Here is an 18,192-nt window from a genome sequence, read left to right on the forward strand (position 1 = left end):
TTGATTCTCACCTCTGTATGCATTCATACATACAACACCCTCATTTATTACTGTGTATTTTTAATACACAGCAGAGGTACATAAAGCCTAGACAGAAGTATAAAATTAATATGGTCCATGCAATGTAAGTGGGATTTTTTGCCTTTGTTTTATGTTCATTTTATTATTTATACATTATAAAATATTTTTAATTGTGGGGGGTTTTCCGTGCAAGTGAGGGTTCTTTTATGCACTGACTTTCCAGATCCTTTTGTAGTTTAGTCTAAGGCAAGTGACAGGTAAGTTAAATAGTATCTAGCATCCATTGTGTTGGAACATGCAATAACCATCAATGGTATATTTTGAAAATGTGCAGAGGGCAAGACGGGAAAGGTGGATATCCCTTTTTCAACCTGTTTTTGACCTCACCCAATTTAATAACCAAAGAATTGTGTGGTTTTGACACAAAGACATTTGTATGAGTGATCAGAGACAGCTGTTGAGCAGGTTTAAACTGCAGGAAATAATGCTCCCAAAGATGAAAACATTGGTTTTCACCCCTCTCATTGCAATCTGAACTTTGAATTGCTAGTATACATTAAGAATCCAATTCAAAATAATCCAAATTTGAAAGTACCTGTGAATTCAACCTATATGATAGAGTATGGGTAAAATGGTACTCCTTACTTTGTGCTAATGCAAAGATGGAGAATGGCTTCATTAGACATTGTTGACCTATTTCACATAGGCAGAATGTTAGATTTGTAGGAAACAAGACTGAGATCTTTTCCAAACATTTCTGAATGTGCTGTGCTTTCTTGCTGCTATGGAGAGAGTAAAGGCGTGATCTTGAAAAATGTTTGTCATTGCCTGCTTCCTTGTTGCCTTTAACCAGGTCTATTAAGTGACTGCTACCAACTTCTTATGCACGCACATGAAGAACAGTTTCTCAGTGGTGTTTGTGAAACCATCCGTTTGTCATATTCTATAGTTTATGATGAAATTCAAGAGCACATTAGAATTTGAGAGTTGATTTAATTTTGGGCCTTTTTATTTCAGGGACCTGAAACTGGACAATATTCTCCTGGATGCAGAAGGCCACTGTAAACTAGCTGATTTTGGGATGTGCAAGGAAGGGATTCTGAATGGAGTGACCACTACAACCTTTTGTGGCACACCTGACTATATAGCTCCAGAGGTATTTTTTTGCACTGCACTAAGAATACAGATATTATCATTCATCAGACTGTAATGTGTAATTTTAGACACTTTTTACATGTAGGTGAAAACAGTAAAAGATACAGACTAGACTCTGCTGCCGTTTCTCCTGGGTAATCTTGCAGAAATTGGTTACTGTATTGCTCACAAGCATTATTCCATGTTGATAGGAGTGACAAAGTGTGTTTTTTCTATTATTTGTTCCCTGAACTTAACGGTATTCTTCTCCATACGCTCACTTCTGACTCAGCATCATTGTGAAGGCACTTACTAGCCTTTAAGGTGCTAGGTGCAACGGAGTACTGCCAGCACTGGTCTTTAGTACTTATAAAAATGTTGTTAATTTTTCATGAGACTTAGAAGGGCATGTTCATACGAAAGAGACCATATGTTTGGTGTCATTTTGCCTAGGGTCTTTGTGGGAGTATTTTTCCTTTCTTTAAAGTATCTGTGAGTGAAAGGTATTGTGTTTGTGTTACTTCTCATCGTGTGGATGAACAGAAAGTACAGACTTGCATAGAAAAGTAGGAACTTTTCATATAAATGCTGCATATCAGTTGGCAACATCCAAAAGTCATTTCAAGGCATTCATTGGATAAAAGAAATGCCTGAGAATCGTGCTGGTTTTACATATCCTAAATTTTAATCATATGAGATGTATTTCCAAGTGCCTAAAATGAATCAATATTGCACAGTAAGTCTGCTAGGCAGACTTCATCTGCTCAGTTTAGTTAGTAACCTGTGCACCTTTCTGCTGAAGATTCAGTGTGCTGATGTAACATAAAAGTTTCATTGGTTTGTCTTTCATCAACCATAAATTTGCAGCAGGGAAAAATGTTAGTTTATTATTTGTTAGAGACAACAAATTAGAAATCCATATTGTTAGTGTTCATGGCTGTCAGGCTAGCACAACTGGTAAGGTGCAAATCATCTTGTAACTACCCTAACAGAAATGTGTGTTTTATGGAGTTTGAAAAGTATTCTGGTGTTAAAAGAAAATAAATACCAGTGTGATGGTTTTGGTTTTGTATGAATTCTTTTCTGATTCAGTATACTAATTGAGTCCTTTGGCAAATTCTTTGAAAATTATTACTGAAAACAAAGCAGTAATAAGATCCCAGGAACTTCTACGTTAAATCCTGGTCTCACTGAAGTCAGCAGCTCAGGCTTCCATTTTGTCATCTTAATTGCAGAAGTTTATCTCCTGCTTCTATTTCTCTTACATCATGGTAGTATGTTTCAATTTGCTTTCCTTTAGCAATATCTGAGTTCCAAAGAGTGCCCATAACACTTGAAAAGTACACTTTTGAAGAGTATCATTTTCAGTAATTAATGTCTATAAAATGTAATATCCATTCAACTAAGAATCCAGTTGGGGTCCAGACCTCTGTATTCAAATGTTAAACTCATTTGTGTTTTTATATTAAGACTTAATTTGGTTTTATATTGGTCGTGATTCCCAAACACAGCACTAAGCTCACGCAGTTCACCACAAGGCTTCTGACGGTAACACTAGTGTTGTTTAAGGAGGTGGCGGAGTTGTTGGCATTCCAACTCATTTTAAGGCAGTCAGCTTTACCTTAAACAGTCACTCACTCTACTTTCCCCAGTCGCCTGTCATGCTGAAACATTGCAGCCAAACTACAAACCTCTCTTCAGTGAAGAGGAGCCAAGAATTAAGCTTGTTCCTTGTACAACACTAGTTCTGTAACACCACGTAGTACAATAAAACTCCATCATGCTAACCTACTACTCCCCACTAAAGATATTTGCTACAAGGTTGAACTTGTGCCATGTGAAAAGTTGTAGCCAGTTTTTCTGAAAGCAAGGGCAATTAAAGTGGGTCCTACAGCCATGTATATCGTACAGCATTTTAATGCTGTAAAAAGAACTTGAACAAAAATGCTTTTGGCTTCCTTCAGCCCTACCTAAAGGACTAGAATAAATCTCTCAGATGATCTCTGTGCAGTATTAAAAGCTGCTTCAGTTTGTTTTTATTCAAGATAGAGACAAGGAAATGTTTCACATTTTCCACCAATCTGTTTTGTATATGTGGTCTTTTTTTCCCCTATAGCGTGACCTGCTTTAAACAGTTTGGAAGGATATACAGCTCTTTTGCTCACAAGCATACTCTTTTACTCAGGGGACTGATAAACTCAGTCAGTACTTCTGAGAACAACTACGCATTGACACTTAGCTGTGTTAGTGCAAATTGCATGGTTAAGAAACCATGCCTGCTGTTACCAAAATCAGTGTGGGATTTAGTCCTGCTTAGGCACTGGGGAAAGAAGGGGTGTATCATGTTGAAACAGCAAATGTGCAGCCGAAAGTGTTGTGTAACTTGTCTATTCATTCCAGTCTCTTTTTCCACACTAGATCCTCCAGGAGTTAGAATATGGCCCGTCAGTAGACTGGTGGGCTCTGGGTGTTCTCATGTACGAAATGATGGCTGGGCAACCCCCCTTTGAAGCTGACAATGAAGATGATCTCTTTGAATCCATCCTTCACGATGATGTCTTGTATCCAGTCTGGCTCAGTAAAGAAGCCGTCAGCATTTTAAAAGCAGTGAGTCTTCCATTACTTGCTTTGCTCCTCCTCTTCATGGGTTCTGGGGGGATTGCGTTTCTTTTTTTTTCCCTTGATTAAAATTGAATTTGCCGAAAGTTGTTGAGAGCTGTCACCACTGGGAGTTCAAGCACAGTTCAGAGTGCCACTGTTAGGATAATGGGGCCTGGGATAAATTACACTGCTTGTGGGAAAGGAACAGAATGTTTGTATTCCATGCAGTTGTATGCTGTCTAAATCTGTGTACTGCAGATTCATGTTTCAGGGAAAACCCAATCAACTAGAACTGTGCTATCACTTTGACACTTTATATGCCGCATGTTCACTGGAGTGGGGGAAGCACTACGTCATTAAAGAAACAGTGTTTTTATTTAACTCACTTATAAAATTTCCTGTCCCTCTGCCTTTCTTCCCCAATCACCAAGATGGGTTGAAATACAACATGAAAGCTGCATGTTCTATTTTGTAGTTCTCATAACACTCTGATAAGCAGTCTTACTCTAGTGTAATTGTTTCTGCCCTGGTTGGTGTTTTTCAATATGGGTAGTGACTTAACAGAAAAGTGTGTCACCAAATGCCACTATTTTTTTAATCAGTCAAAATGTGCCAGTGGGCCACTTCAGTTTTTAGACTACCTTTCTAAAGTCAGGTTTGCTTAACGTAAAGTCAGGTTACTTACTTAACATGACACTGTCATAAATTCTTTCTTCTGTTCTAGTATCATACTAAAATAAAAAGCAAAACAAACAGAAGCAGTATGCCAGTCCTCATAGTTTGAAAACCTGAGGAGGATTTCTGGCTTAAAAAAATGACTTGTTTTTTATTCCAGTTTTCCACCCTCTTGAAATTGGAAAATTTCTACCTTTCCACTTCTATTTTTCTTTCAGCATCTGGAATAAGGGAGACTTTCAATTAAGAGGGCAGCTGGTAGTGTAAAGTCCTGCAGAGATCTTCATACAGGGTTACATTTTGTAATTATATATAAAACTTGAACAAATTCTGATTTTAACACCAGTGGAGGTAACGCATTCTGCAGAAATGCTCATCTTGATCTTTTACTAAAAATATCCTCAGGCTCATTCTAGCTGAGAGAGAGATGCTCTAGCAGATGATTCAAAGCAGAAGTCAAAGTTAACCTCTCTGAATTGTTTGCTGGAGTATTCTTTTGCTCCATTCACTGTAGTGAGAACATGGAGGATTTCCTAAAGCTGACCTTTATTCTCCCTTCTCCCCCCAAATAGCTCTCTGATGACTTTTTTTAGCTGACATGATACTTCATGCATCGGTGTTTGTTTCCAGACCCTTCAATTATTTTCAGTTCAGCAATTAAAATGTATGGACTTAAGCTGCAGAATTCAGGCTGATATCCAGGGTTCAGGGGTTATTTTGGTGTATTGTAGAGAAGGGGTTGTTGTCAATGTTCATATCTGCATCTGAATTTCACTGAAGTCCATGAGACTTTCTGTAGTGTTTTGGTTTCACAGTCTGTAAGATCTGTTTCTATGCCATCCACAGGCTCCTTCAGTGAATCTACGTTAACTGACGTTTCTATTATTCTGAATCATGGAAAGATTTGTTGGAGGGGAAAAGTTAACCGATAACTCTTGGTTAAGTGTGTAGTATGAGAGCCACTGTAACTATTAGGAGAAGGTATTTGTTTTATGGAGGAGAGGGATAAACATATTTGACAGTCAGAGCCTTACGGTGTTAACTCATTGGTGGTGCAAGTAGTGAGATGTCTAACTGTTAATGTTATATGTGTCATTCATTAACCACACACAAATGCAGACACAGGTGTAAGCTATGTATTTTTGTGAATCTAAGTACAAGGGTGTTAAACCTTCCGATTTCTTTTAAAGCTGACTTCACTATATATTTTCAAGAGGCTGTTTTCCTGGGTCTACATTTTGATAGTAGGCATGGTGGTTTGTATTATGCTGTAGTTGTAGCTTTTTTTTTTGGTACATTTTTATGTCTAAAGTTAATCCTTAATTCTACTATAAACCTTAAAAAGAGAGTTGCATCCATTAAATAGATTTGCACTGTAATAATAGATTATTTCTCATTGGGCAAGATGTCTTCATTGGCATAAATTGTTATAATTTAATGGACCTGTGCCAGCTTACACCATAAAAAGAAAATATTTCCTTACATTTAGCAACCTGCTGTCTGTGCAGCTATGGTGTGAAACACATTTGAAACTTGGGTTCTTCATCTGATCCTTGTCCACATTCTGTTAAATGAAGAACAGGAAAAACAGAGGAAAGAAAGAGGCATCTATGTATTTTACTGCTGAATGGTAGCAAGGGATTAACTTTGGAACACTTCATTTCCTCACATTGTGCTTTGAGGCATGGGTTTTATTCTTTAGAAACTGTATTTTTGCACTCCTCCAAGCAGCATGTAAGGAAAGTTTCATAAGAAGATGTTCTCTTGTATTAAGTAACAATGTTTTATTTTCTGAAGAAAGTGTTTTGTTGGAAATAACAGGAAAACTGTAAGGAGGATAATTTTACAGCTCAGTATTACAAGGGAGCACGTTGCTTATCACGTGAAATCCCACAGATCTTATTAGTCCTGTTTCTGTGAATTGACAGGAATTGCTATTTAAAATTCTTTCCTGTGTGGTAAAGAAAACAATTCTTCATTGAAATTAGCTCTGCGCTTCTTTGCAAGCAATGGAGAGAGGTTGTGTCTACAGTGTGTGTTCCCTGCATACCCAGATAAGAGAGCTCTCTGGGTGCAGAAGCAGAACTCTGTTTTTAAGCTGTGCCATTTATTTCAAGAGGCAAAATTTTGGGAACCTGATGATCCTTGATTTGGGCCCCAAGTTGCATGGCTATCTCAGCAGCCTTTTGTCCTGTTGTCATTTAAGTCAATAGGAAATCTGATCGTAAAAGGCTCCTCTTTTCATAAAAGGAGGTTCCTGCCTTAATATGGGAAAATAAAAAGGCAACACTTAATGGCTATGGCTGTTAGCTCCATTGGCAACCATCTCTTCAACACAGTACAGTTAACAGCTGTCTCTGCCCTGACAGTTGCATCATTGTTGATGCTGTTGATAAACAAGGAATAAATGTCAGCTTGTGCTTCAGAAAAAGAAGGTGAAAAAAATCAATATTTATTGCAGGGGATGAAATTTATAGAATTAAATGCCCACTTCAGAAGTTTGAGATTATTTCATCATATTTGCATATGATTTTTTTTTATTTGTTTAAAGTATGCATTCTTAAAATTTGTTCTCATCCATTTCCAAGTTTCATGAAGTTTGTGAAGTACAGTACTAAACTGTACTATCTAGTCATATTTTCATGTCCTGGGCTTCTTAAAAATGACATGTTCGGATGTTTTTCCTGCCCCCAGCTTAAAACAAAGATAAAACATGGCAGATACTAGGATCAGATTTTACTTCTTTGATACCTGGATTATGTGGTACAAAAAGCATATCCTGTAGTTTCCGTGTTCTGTTTCTGCAAAATGTGTGGCTGCTGGTTCGTGGCCTGCTTGCTCCAGTCCTGAAGGTGAAATAAAGCAGAGGAACACAGGAATGTGTTTTGTGGTTTTCCAAGAGACCTCACCAAAGCACAGTAATCCTTTCAAAACCTTTGTTTCTCCTGCCCATAGAAAATATGACCTGTAGTTTAGATATGACTTGTCCACTTGCAAAAGAACTTGCAGAGCAGTTCAACACAAGACCAAAGAGAAGGGTCATCTTTGGAGCAGTGCGTGTGTGTCAGAAACCATAGAGAGAATTGCCTCACTGATCTATGTTATATCTTTAAAATGATAGCAATGGTATTCTCCTGTGAATGGTTGATCTAGCTATCTAAAACCATCTTAAGGGCTTCAGTAGCTACTTATCTAATAACTGGAGTACTAAAGCAAGGGTATGCATTGTAGTGATTTTTTTTTTTTTTTAAGCTTTTTTTCCTACAGATGTATAGTATAATGTGGTACCTAGGTTAAAAAGGCACTGAACAATTACCACGTTTTGTTTCATTTGTACACTTTTAATTTAAAAAATGTTATAATAATGGCTGAATATGAAGTTATAGAAAAGCTTGGGATAATTCTATAATACGAGTGTGCATGTGTGTATAAGAACAGCCTTCATTGCTACTTGAATTGCAAGGATTCTGTGTCCACATGCATTAGGAAATAAGTAGAGCAATTGCTAATAAAAGAAGGAAGAAATAACAGAGCAAAATGAGGAAAAATACTATCAGCTGCCATCATTTGATATCAATGTTTTGCACTGGTTTTACAGCTTTTTGCTGAAAGGAATAGTGAGTTTAAAAGTGAGAAGTTTAAAAATTACCACACCAAAGGAGAGCAGTTAGTTCCAATTGCTGCCACTAATGGTGTATTAAGACAAAAGTGAAGGTGGAAGTTATGTCATGGAGTTTCTCAAGGGAAGCTTTCTGTTGGTGCTGATCACTCTATGTATTTCCTGAAACTTATGGACAGAATGCTTATAATTCACATACCTGCAGGTGCTGTTCTTACTCATTAGAATAAAATCCTAGACATGAGTAATGGGATTAGGGCTTTTCATGTGTCTGCTTGAATGGAGTGTATGATTATGCAACCTACGTACCCAAAGAAAATAAACAGCACTAAGTATAATATCCCCCAAATTAATAGTTAAGATAAAGCAAATAAGATAAAATAAGAGCTATGCTGACCATCTATTTGGAAGTGTCTCTGGAGGGCTTAATATTTTCTTTCTTTCCTTTAGTATTTTTAGCCAAAGCTGGAACTAGAAATGCTGCTCCTATAGCACTCCCAGATGAAATTAGAACATTTCAGGAATCAGTTGAAGGAGCTTCCTGCAGGAAACTTATCTTTGGAGTCTCTGAATCTTCTAGTTTGGCTGGAACCTCTGAAATTTGGAGGGGCATCGTTGTTGCTCTTACAGAAAAAATAACCTCCTGAAAGGGGACTGTCTCTAAAAACTAGGCTTTAAGAAATGGAATGTGTAATTGAACTGCAAATGGTTTCTAGCCATTGCCATTCGTGTTTTAACTTCTTCCTCCTCTCCCTCCGCCCGCTGCAGTTCATGACAAAAAACCCCAATAAGCGACTTGGCTGTGTGGCGTCACAGAACGGGGAAGATGCAATTAAGCAGCATCCATTTTTCAAGGAAATTGACTGGGTTCTTCTAGAACAAAGGAAAATCAAGCCACCCTTCAAACCTCGGATTGTAAGTAGCAGTTTCCATAACATTCAGAGAAAACTTGGTTTGACAATTCTAGGTGTTCGCTTTTCTGAGACATGAGATTACTTGATGCAACATTTGGGGGCTGAAATAGAAACATAAAAAACACACTGAAAATATTGTCTTGTCATTGTTTCTGTGAAGGTAAGTGTCAGGAATAGATTTAATGCATAGGAAGATGTTCATGTTCAGTCACATAAACCCATGAGGGGGTTTGAGGCCTGGTTTGAATTCTTTTCCTGTGTTCCTAAAGATACCTTGATCAGAAGGATTATTTCAGTTGGGTATATACTGTCTGTAGTTTCTGTGTGAACTCTGCTACAGTCCTGCGTTGCCAATGGCCACTGGATTTTGTAGTGAAAGACAGAGGAAAGGATTTCTGATTAATAATATATTAACTGAAGATACTTGAAAAAACAGCTTCCTGGGTGAAAGAAATACACCATGATTAGGTAAACTGATGTACTTACATTTTCCTAGGTAATAATCAAGTATTTCTATTTTAAAGTAAAAAAAATATGTAAATAGCAGCCCCACACGCAGAACTACAAAAGCCAAGGGAAAATACTTTACTTATTCTTGTCTTCCTCTGGATGAAAATACTTACAGTTCACCAAATATCAGCTTTTCAGCTGAGAATGTGTGCAGTTAACTTTGTGCTTGAACAGTACAAGAGAATAATTTTAAGGTAAATCCTTTGAGATTGATTTGCATCTTTTGACTTTGCACATTCCTAATTACAATGTTTGATTTGCCTGTAAATATGATCAAGGTGCTTGTTTCTTTCTTTCTTTAGATAGTTTACAAAGGTTTTTAAAAAAAACAAAACAAAACTTTGGGCTCAATGCTGAATCCTAATTTAGATGTCAAAAAGTCCCCTCTGTTATTGCAGAATTGTTGTTTGTCACATTTAATGCATTTACTTTTGGTCCAGTGAGATGCATTTCTGAAGTTCCCTGTGTAGGTAGTGAAAGCAGGGCTGCCCGTCCAGAACAGCAGCCTGAGGTAGCTCCTCTGAGTCTGCTCTTGGAGAAGTATCTCCCTCTCTCTCTCTGTAGCTATGCAGAAAGAACCCAAAGGAATTGAGAGCTGTAAGAGAAAGCTAGCCCTTGTGAATGTCTTTCTAGGAGCAATGGTAGGATATAGCGTCATCATATGGAGAAGTTTTTCTTAATACATTTCTTGGAGAATGGAAACCTTGTAATGCAGTAGCTATGGGCAGAGGGATGCCTGAGCTAGCCCCTCTCCTGAAAGGGTCCAGCCAGTGGGGCATGCCGGCTTGCTTACCCTGTTGCCCAGTTCTGCTCTGGAGGTGTGGCCAGGTTGCACCTAGTGCCTTCACTGGCTTACAAGTCTCTGCACTGCTGCAGGAAGTGTAAACCACAAATTAACCCCATTAGTATCTATCTGAAGCCTATTTAATGCTGTAACTAACTGCTTTCCAGTCAGGTTCCACAACCCTTGGGTAGTTGCAGACAGCCTTAATTGGTGTTTAGCTGAGTTGCATGTGTGTAGCTCTTTTCCTGTTTTCACAAGTATTTGGCCTTTCATCTCACAGTAATTTTTGTTGCTTTGCTCAGTATTCATCAGTGTTTTGGTAATACAGTTATCAAATCAAGATGCACAATTCCAAAATAATTTTATGCCTCCATCTAGTAAGTCCCAGATTCTTCACATCTAGTCTGTTTATTGGCTGTTTTCCTTTCATGGTTGAGATGCACCATCCCTTTGACAATAGGTATTTTTATGAGGCCTTTATTATTTTTGTAAGTATTCTTGCTGCGGCAGTCCTTCTTAAAAGTCAGGAGGCATTTAGCATGTCAGATATTTTTATTCATTGCTGATATAAATGCCTTCTACCTTCTCAGTGCAGCTTCTTTCTGGTGATTATTTCACTGCTGTTATATTATAAAGCCATTCCTATTTTATTAATTCCTGTTGTTTTGTTCCTTTTCTCCTTTTCTGCTTCTTTTAATGGTATTTTAGTTGGATATTTCAGTTTTAGTAGTGATTTCAGATTATTTCAGAGTAATCCTTTGTATAATTTTCAAGAGAGCTGCTTGCTCTTTAATAGTTGTTAGGGTGATTTTGTACATCTTTATTTACACCTTTTCTCATTTTTCTTCAGGCTGCTTCTATAATGTCAGATTTTCATACCACTTCTTTCCATATTGTATATGCCAACCTTATTCTACCAAATTTGATTCCTGCAGCCTAGTAGTTCTGTATGCTTGGGTTTTTCTGAACTCTTTTTTTTATGGTAGTGAATTCAGATAATATGTAGTCTATGTTACAGGCATCCCTATTATTTTCATGTTCTTAGTCTGCTCTCTCTAAGATATCTTCCCCAGTGACCTGGTCCTATCAACTTCTACTGATAACTTTTCTACACTTAGAAAGGGTATATCTTATATATTTACACTAGGTTTATGATCCATCAGCTGTTTTGTACCAGCTGCATAAATTTTCCAATTGTTTGGATTTTGTTATTTTGTAGAAATCTTTGAGCAAGATCATACTGAAATTTTTACTTGTCCTCTTAAAATTGAACGATTTATTAGTTGGAAAGTAAAGTGTGATATATATATATATATCTAGGCTGGAGAAAAAGATCACACAAAATATAATTTTTAATTATGCAACTTTAGAAATGGTAAAGGAATCTAGGGCGCTAAATTTCAAATGCTGAAAAGGTGATTTTGGATACTTGCCAAGCTAGAAGAGATTGCACTCACTTTGAAAAATACAGGAAAGAGGGAAGAAGGTGAACACTAACAAAATAAAGTCTACTTTAAAATCTAGATAGACAGTTCCTCTCTAAATTCAGTTGTGGGTGTAGCATTGAGACTCACTGATTCAGATTAACAAGTGTAACTGTTCCATAGCTATGGAGTAACTATGGGAAAAACATAACTAATGCCTGTGTTTGGAATGTTTTCTGGGTTTTAACATCTTTCAGTATTGATAAAGAGCAGTTGATTATTTAAAAGTGACTTGTAATATTAAAAGGGGGTTAAAAAATATATTTTTCATCTTATGTTCAGGAGAGCCTAGATCTCTGAAAATAGCTATGAGAAGAGAGACCAGATTATTAGTCAGAAAACAGACTTTCTTGCATGTGATATGTGAGTGTACATATGTGTAGGGAAGGAAGCATACAATGCATATATAGTCATTTGTGCATTCAAATTGACTTTTGCATGCACATACAAAATTTTGCTCATGCAAGAATGCATATATTTACACAGGTATTCATCTATTTTCTGACCAACTGTTAAGATGACTAAGGGGGGAAATTTTATAATTACTGTATCATACACACTTTCAAAAAAAACCCCAAACTATAGGATCTATTCAAATGAGCTCTGGGCAATATAAAACACTGACACTGAACAAGTAGTGTCGTTAGGGAAAATGGTCAAACACTGAGGTCCCATCAGACATTGGAATAATCTGCCAAGGGAGGTCACAGAGGCGCTAGCATGGAAACAAACCTTGCTTCAGTTCTGCCTCACTACTTCGCTGATCCCCAAAACATGCAAGTTCCTTGGTTAGCACAGTCGTCTTCCTCTTCTGTTGCCTTTTATCCTTTCTCTGCCATAATAGATTTTCTGAGGAGCTATATTACACGGTACTGTAAGGCCTGTCTCCTCCATAGTTCAGGTATGTCTCTTCAGCTCTGCCAGCCTTAAGTCTGAATTTTTCAGCTGGAGTTGGAAGAAACACTATATGGCTATTTGTTAGCCAGGCTTTTGAGGGTTTGGTTTTTTTTTAAAATCTCATTCACTCTGTGGATGGATGCAAATATATTCCTTATTATACCAGAAATATACCATTAATGTCCTTCTAGTTTGTACATGATTTGATTATTCTAATGATGTGTGGGAAGCTGAAATTTCTTTCCTAACTGTTTTCAGCCTTGGAATGAAAATTATGGAAGTCCAAAAGGTCCTTGAAAAACTGAGTGTGTTTTCTGAAGGCTTGCAAGAGTGCCCTGGGCAGAGCAGTCATACAAATGGCTGAGGTTTAGATTGCTAAGCAGTGGCAGGAGTGCCACAGCAGGTTGTGCTAGGTAGAGACAATGGAAGCAGATTTGGTGGCCCTGAAACATGCTGCGATGGATCTTTGGCTGCTCCTCCAGCTTAATGACTTGGAATAGAGAATATGAAGGGGTAAAAATGCACTGGGGCCCAGTGCTATGATGCATATTATCGGTCAGCCCTTCCTTTCATATATCTAGAATTATGAGGCTTTTCAGTGGCAAAAGTAATTTTTTTATATATATATACACTACAGTTTACTATACTGAGGGTTTGTCCCATGTAGAGCTATTATAAATATTAAGCTACTACAGAAAAAGTAATAGCCCTGAGGCATGTACTTTAGAAATCAAGCAAACTTTTGAACAGCTATGAAGAAGATACTTGTTACAGCTAAGCTCCAATGACCTTGATAGTGTCTCTTGAAGATCATTTCTGCTGTTCTTAAAACCTAATTCTTAGAGTTTCACAGACTGTCTTGAAATTTTCTGAATAATATTATTCTTCCCTGCTGCTTTTAATGCAGACATGAATATGTAATTGCATATGCAAGAAATAAGTACAGTTTTAGTGCAGACAGGTATCTTTTCTCTAGAGCAACTGTTGTGAGACAGAAATCCGTTTGAGGCATTTTATTCCTATGTTGAAATATTTTGTCTCATGTATTCTTTCTCGAATTTTATTCCATTTGGAGAATGAAATTTCCCTAATCAGTGGCCATAAGACCAAGCTGTGGTTTGCAACATAATTTATTGCCCAAGAACCACAAAGGCCTTGATAGTATTCAGTGATTCTCTGCTCTCCATCTTTCTTTGTTTCCATGGTTATGATCTTGGCTTTGTTGAATCTGTTATTTCCATTTTCAAACTGCGTTTGCCATATTATAAATGAAAACAAGGGTGCAGTAGATTAATTTCTTACCAAAGTCATTGATATGGTGGTAAATGTGGTAGATCTTGCTGTAGTGCATCATGGGATGATTCTGCCTATCCCATACCAAATAATAAAATATGTGTTAAAACAGTGATTGAAACAGCTTGCTGCTTCACCTTTAATGTGTATTGATGAAATTTACCTTGTCCCAAGTTGTTATTTACCAGGAAAGCTTGTATTTGAAACAGTGAAGCAAAAGTATGTTTTGTCGTATTTCGCTTTTTCCTCAATCTTCTCCATATCTTATTAGATCCATACAAGAAATTCTTTGTGTCATTTCTGAGAGCACAGCTGGCCAGCTGTAGGCTTTCCAAACTGAACTTGTGGCCTGCTGACATGCCACTAACATCAGCCAGTGAGCTCAGAGAGGTGTGCCCAAGTGGCATAAAGATACACAATATCCCAAGCTGACTTGCCAGGGATGGAGGAACATCATGGCCCCAAATTTGTTCCTCATCTGTCTGAAGTCAGTGGCAGCCTCATATGAGCATCAATTTCACAGAATCATGGAATAGTTTGGGTTGGAAGGGACCTTTAAAGGTCATGTAGTCCAACCCCCCCTGCAATGAGCAGGGACATCTTCAGCTAGATCAGGTTGCTCAGAGCCCTGCCCAACGTGACCTTGAATGTTTCAAGGGATGGGGCATCTACCACCTCTCTGGGCAATCTGGTGTTTCACCACCCTCATCACAAAAAATTTTTTCCTTATATCTAGTGTAAATCTACCCTCTTCTAGTTTAAAATCCTTATCTGTTGTCCTATTGCAACAGGCCCTGCTAAAAAGTTTGTCCCCATCTTTCTTATAAGCCCCCTTTAAAGTATTGAAAGGCTGCAATAACGTCTCCCCAGAGCCTTCTCTTCTCCAGGCTGAACAACCCCAACTCTCTCAGCCTTTCCTCATAGAAGAGGTGTTCCAGCCCTCTGAAGGATTTCTTCTTGGTTTTTGTAGAATTAGACCAGCACAATAAAATCACTCTCGTATTTCTTATGCTGTTGGTCACAGTGGCTCAGTGTGGTGCAAGGAGCTGTGAGACAGAGGAAGCTGTTAGGCACTGTGTAGCAAGGACAGTCTCACCACAGACACACTCCTGTCCTTTCAAGCTGAGTTTTCACTGTCAATCCTTGAAACATGTGCATGCAAACAGACAGACATGTCATTTTCATCCACCCTCTTGTAACTGTCAGAGTTGTGAACATTTGAGACTTTGACTAAGATGTCCTCAACATGAAAAAGCTGAAGAACTCTGACCCAGAGGGTAATACAAAGCCTGGTAAAACAGATGTTTGCCGTATGTATTTCTTTTCAGCAGTTAAGCCAAAGTTTCATCACTAATGGCTTTATCAGTGCCTGTGGCTATCCATTCATAGTGTGGCTTTATGGAGATGAAGTTAACAAAATAATCCCATTACTATGATTTACTGTGAATGTGTAGCTTTCACAGAACAATACATTATTTTAATTTTCTCTATGCAGTCATAATTTCTTCATTTTCCATTTTAAAAGCTTGCTTTCTTCAAGAGCATTAGAAACAAAATGAATAAGATAGTCTATTGCAGAACTGTATCTTGCAGTATGGAGCAACAGCAGCTGCCGCCAGCCCGTTAAGTTCATCTAATGTGATTCCCTTCGCTTTGCAGCCTCCTCCATTCCTGCAGTTATATCACTGAGAATGTTTTCTGAATATTTGTATGTTCCTTCTTCAGTTCTGACTTCTTGCGGGTAGAGAGTTGGTCTAGCAGCTAAAACCAGAGACCCGAGAATTGCAAGATACAGAAGTTCTTCTACCAGATTTTCTAGAAGCTCATGGTGTGGTCCAGGGTTCATCAGCCAACCTTTTCATGCCTCAGTTTCCACTCTGTGGCAATCTCAGGATGCTTAATGCAAAGTTCTGTGACAGCAAAGAAATATGACTGAGAACTGTTAAAAACCAAATGCTCCACATCAGCCTGGCTTTTAAATTGACTGAACGTGTAGCACTTCCCTTGGAAGAGTGTTCTATGCTATACCAGACCTCAGTGTTAGCAGATTTCATCTTGATCCTCAGTCTCAAATTTCCTACAGTAATTTTCACCTCTCAGCTCCGTTAACTCTAAGATAATCATAAACCATTATCGAAGTCCCTCCCTCCTTAGTTATCACTATCTGAGCCACATTGTCTGTATGCAGTTTCCTTGTGAACCTGAACTCCCTTGTTAAGTCTTGACTTAAGGATGCCAGCAATGTGTTCTCTTTCAGTTTTGCGCTGCAGCAAAGATTTGAAATAAAATCATTCCCAAATACAAAATTCTAGTCCTAGCCAATGATTGTGGGTTACAACTGGAGTCAGTGAGCACTGGGAATTTTCTTTTCCCCCTCCCCTAAATGAGTGAAAACCTGGTAAAATTTTGGCAACCAACCCTTTGTCGATGACTTATGACAAGCTGGATGCCCGCAGTATTTGGAAGTGGGTAATAAATAGCAAATACCAATCAGCACCTACAGAGTGTGCAGCTGGCCTGTTTGCACAGGCAAACAGGCAGAGGCCGCACCTGCCTCATGGGTAGGTGCCTCACTGAACTGCTCCCAAAAATGTGTTCAATTAGAGAGGTCTGTGTTTAAATTGCTGCAGCAACCGTCTGCTTACTGTGAAATATGGCTGGAATCCTTAAAGAGGGACCGCGTTTCTGGAGAAAACTTTCAAATATATTAGCCTGAAACATAAGTTTTATAATCTCAAATTTGTTTTCATACATGACTGCTAACAGGCAAAGATTTTTTTACTTTTTAATGAGGGATTTTTAACCTGGTGTTGGGAAGTCAAGATACTGTTTTGGTGGGGTTTTTTGTCACACCTCTATTTTTTTATGACTGGATTGTATCGTCATACGTGCAGAATTATGACTTTGCCTTTACACTGTGGGGAAGAAGCCCTGTAAAATGCAGTATCATTCAGTAGCACCAGAAGGAACATAGGAAATTACAGGCCAAGTAAATTTCTTTTTGTATAAATGTTCTCTCTTTTCAAGTTTGCTTCAGTGTGAATGTCCCTCTTTAAGGTAAGGCCTTCAATGTGGGGAAAATGTCAAGGTAGGTCCATTTTTAGGCCTAATAACCTTGAGGTGTCCCTTCAGTTTCATAATATATTTCCATTCAGTCATCAGTGCATGGCAATGAGCATTTAGCAGATGGGCACGCAAGGAGCTATACTGCATGCTTTTGCATGAAGTGTTACTGCTTAGACAAAACACTGGGGAGTGATCTTGGGACCTCAGACTCTCATGTACCATTGTTAAACATTGCACATTATGTATTCCCCACTTGCTGCAGGCATTCCAGGTGTAGGAAAACAGTGGGCTTTCTTCTGAGAGTGACACTGTGGTGATTAATACTGGGGTACGAAAAAAAGGTATGGAAACAGGGAAGAATCTATATTTGTCAGAATGGTTAACATATATCCTTTAGAAAAACTAAAGAAAAATGGATGTGGACTTTTGGGATAGCCTTTTTATTACAAGCAGCCGTAACGGTTGAAGTCCAACACTTTTTGCACACTGCCACAGGGTATCATGAATTAGAATATTTAATGTCAGCTGGTTCATAAAAGTTACATTTTTCTGCTACTGGTTCAAATGTTAGCCAGGTCGCTGGTGATTGAGAAGCACTGGCTGTTGGCAGGTGATGAAGATCTCAGTTGGGCTTGCAGTAGACAATTGTGAGCAACAGTACCATAACCACCTGCAATGTAGCTCATACCAATCAGCCTGGCATGTGGCTGGGCAGTGCAGAGAAGTCTGTAACATTTCTGCCTGCTCCCTCAACAAAGGACCTTGGTTTCCAAAGCTTCAACTAGCTTGGCACTTTGTACAACCACTAAATTTGCTCAGAGTGTAAGCATATGGCTTTCAAGGAGTTTCTATTCGGCTTGTATCACAACTTAGAGAAATCAAGAGTAAGTGAGCTGGTATTTTTAAGGGATTTCGGTGTTGTTTGGACAAACAAATTTCTGTTTTCCCAGAATTTGCTCATTCGGTTAGTCTTGGGTTTTGTTTTTTATTCTCTTCAGCATCAGTGCCTGCAGCAGCTGGTTTTAGCTGTGATTACCACAACACTAGAATTACAGAAGTTTGAAAGCTACTGCAGGTTCCCAAAAATTTATAAGTTAAGCAACGTTTGTTATGCTTCTTTTGATCCTGTACTGGGGATCCAGCAGTATTTGTTTGGTTTTGTTGAGTCCTGGTCTTACAGCACTAAAATCTGTT

General features: G+C 38.2%; 1 protein-coding gene across 1 annotated transcript in view; it reads left to right on the forward strand.

Moving 5' to 3' along the window:
* Window positions 1-18,192, forward strand: part of PRKCE (protein kinase C, epsilon) — a 300,600-nt gene that overhangs the window by 272,209 nt on the left and 10,199 nt on the right. The window contains exons 12-14 of the mRNA XM_010576498.1: window positions 1,039-1,177; window positions 3,574-3,762; window positions 8,819-8,965. Of these exons, the coding sequence (XP_010574800.1) occupies window positions 1,039-1,177; window positions 3,574-3,762; window positions 8,819-8,965 (475 nt within the window). The remainder of the gene's footprint in view (window positions 1-1,038; window positions 1,178-3,573; window positions 3,763-8,818; window positions 8,966-18,192) is intronic.

Source organism: Haliaeetus leucocephalus, unplaced genomic scaffold (genome assembly GCF_000737465.1).
Source record: "Haliaeetus leucocephalus isolate CR32 unplaced genomic scaffold, Haliaeetus_leucocephalus-4.0 Scaffold526, whole genome shotgun sequence".
Taxonomy (NCBI): domain Eukaryota; kingdom Metazoa; phylum Chordata; class Aves; order Accipitriformes; family Accipitridae; genus Haliaeetus; species Haliaeetus leucocephalus.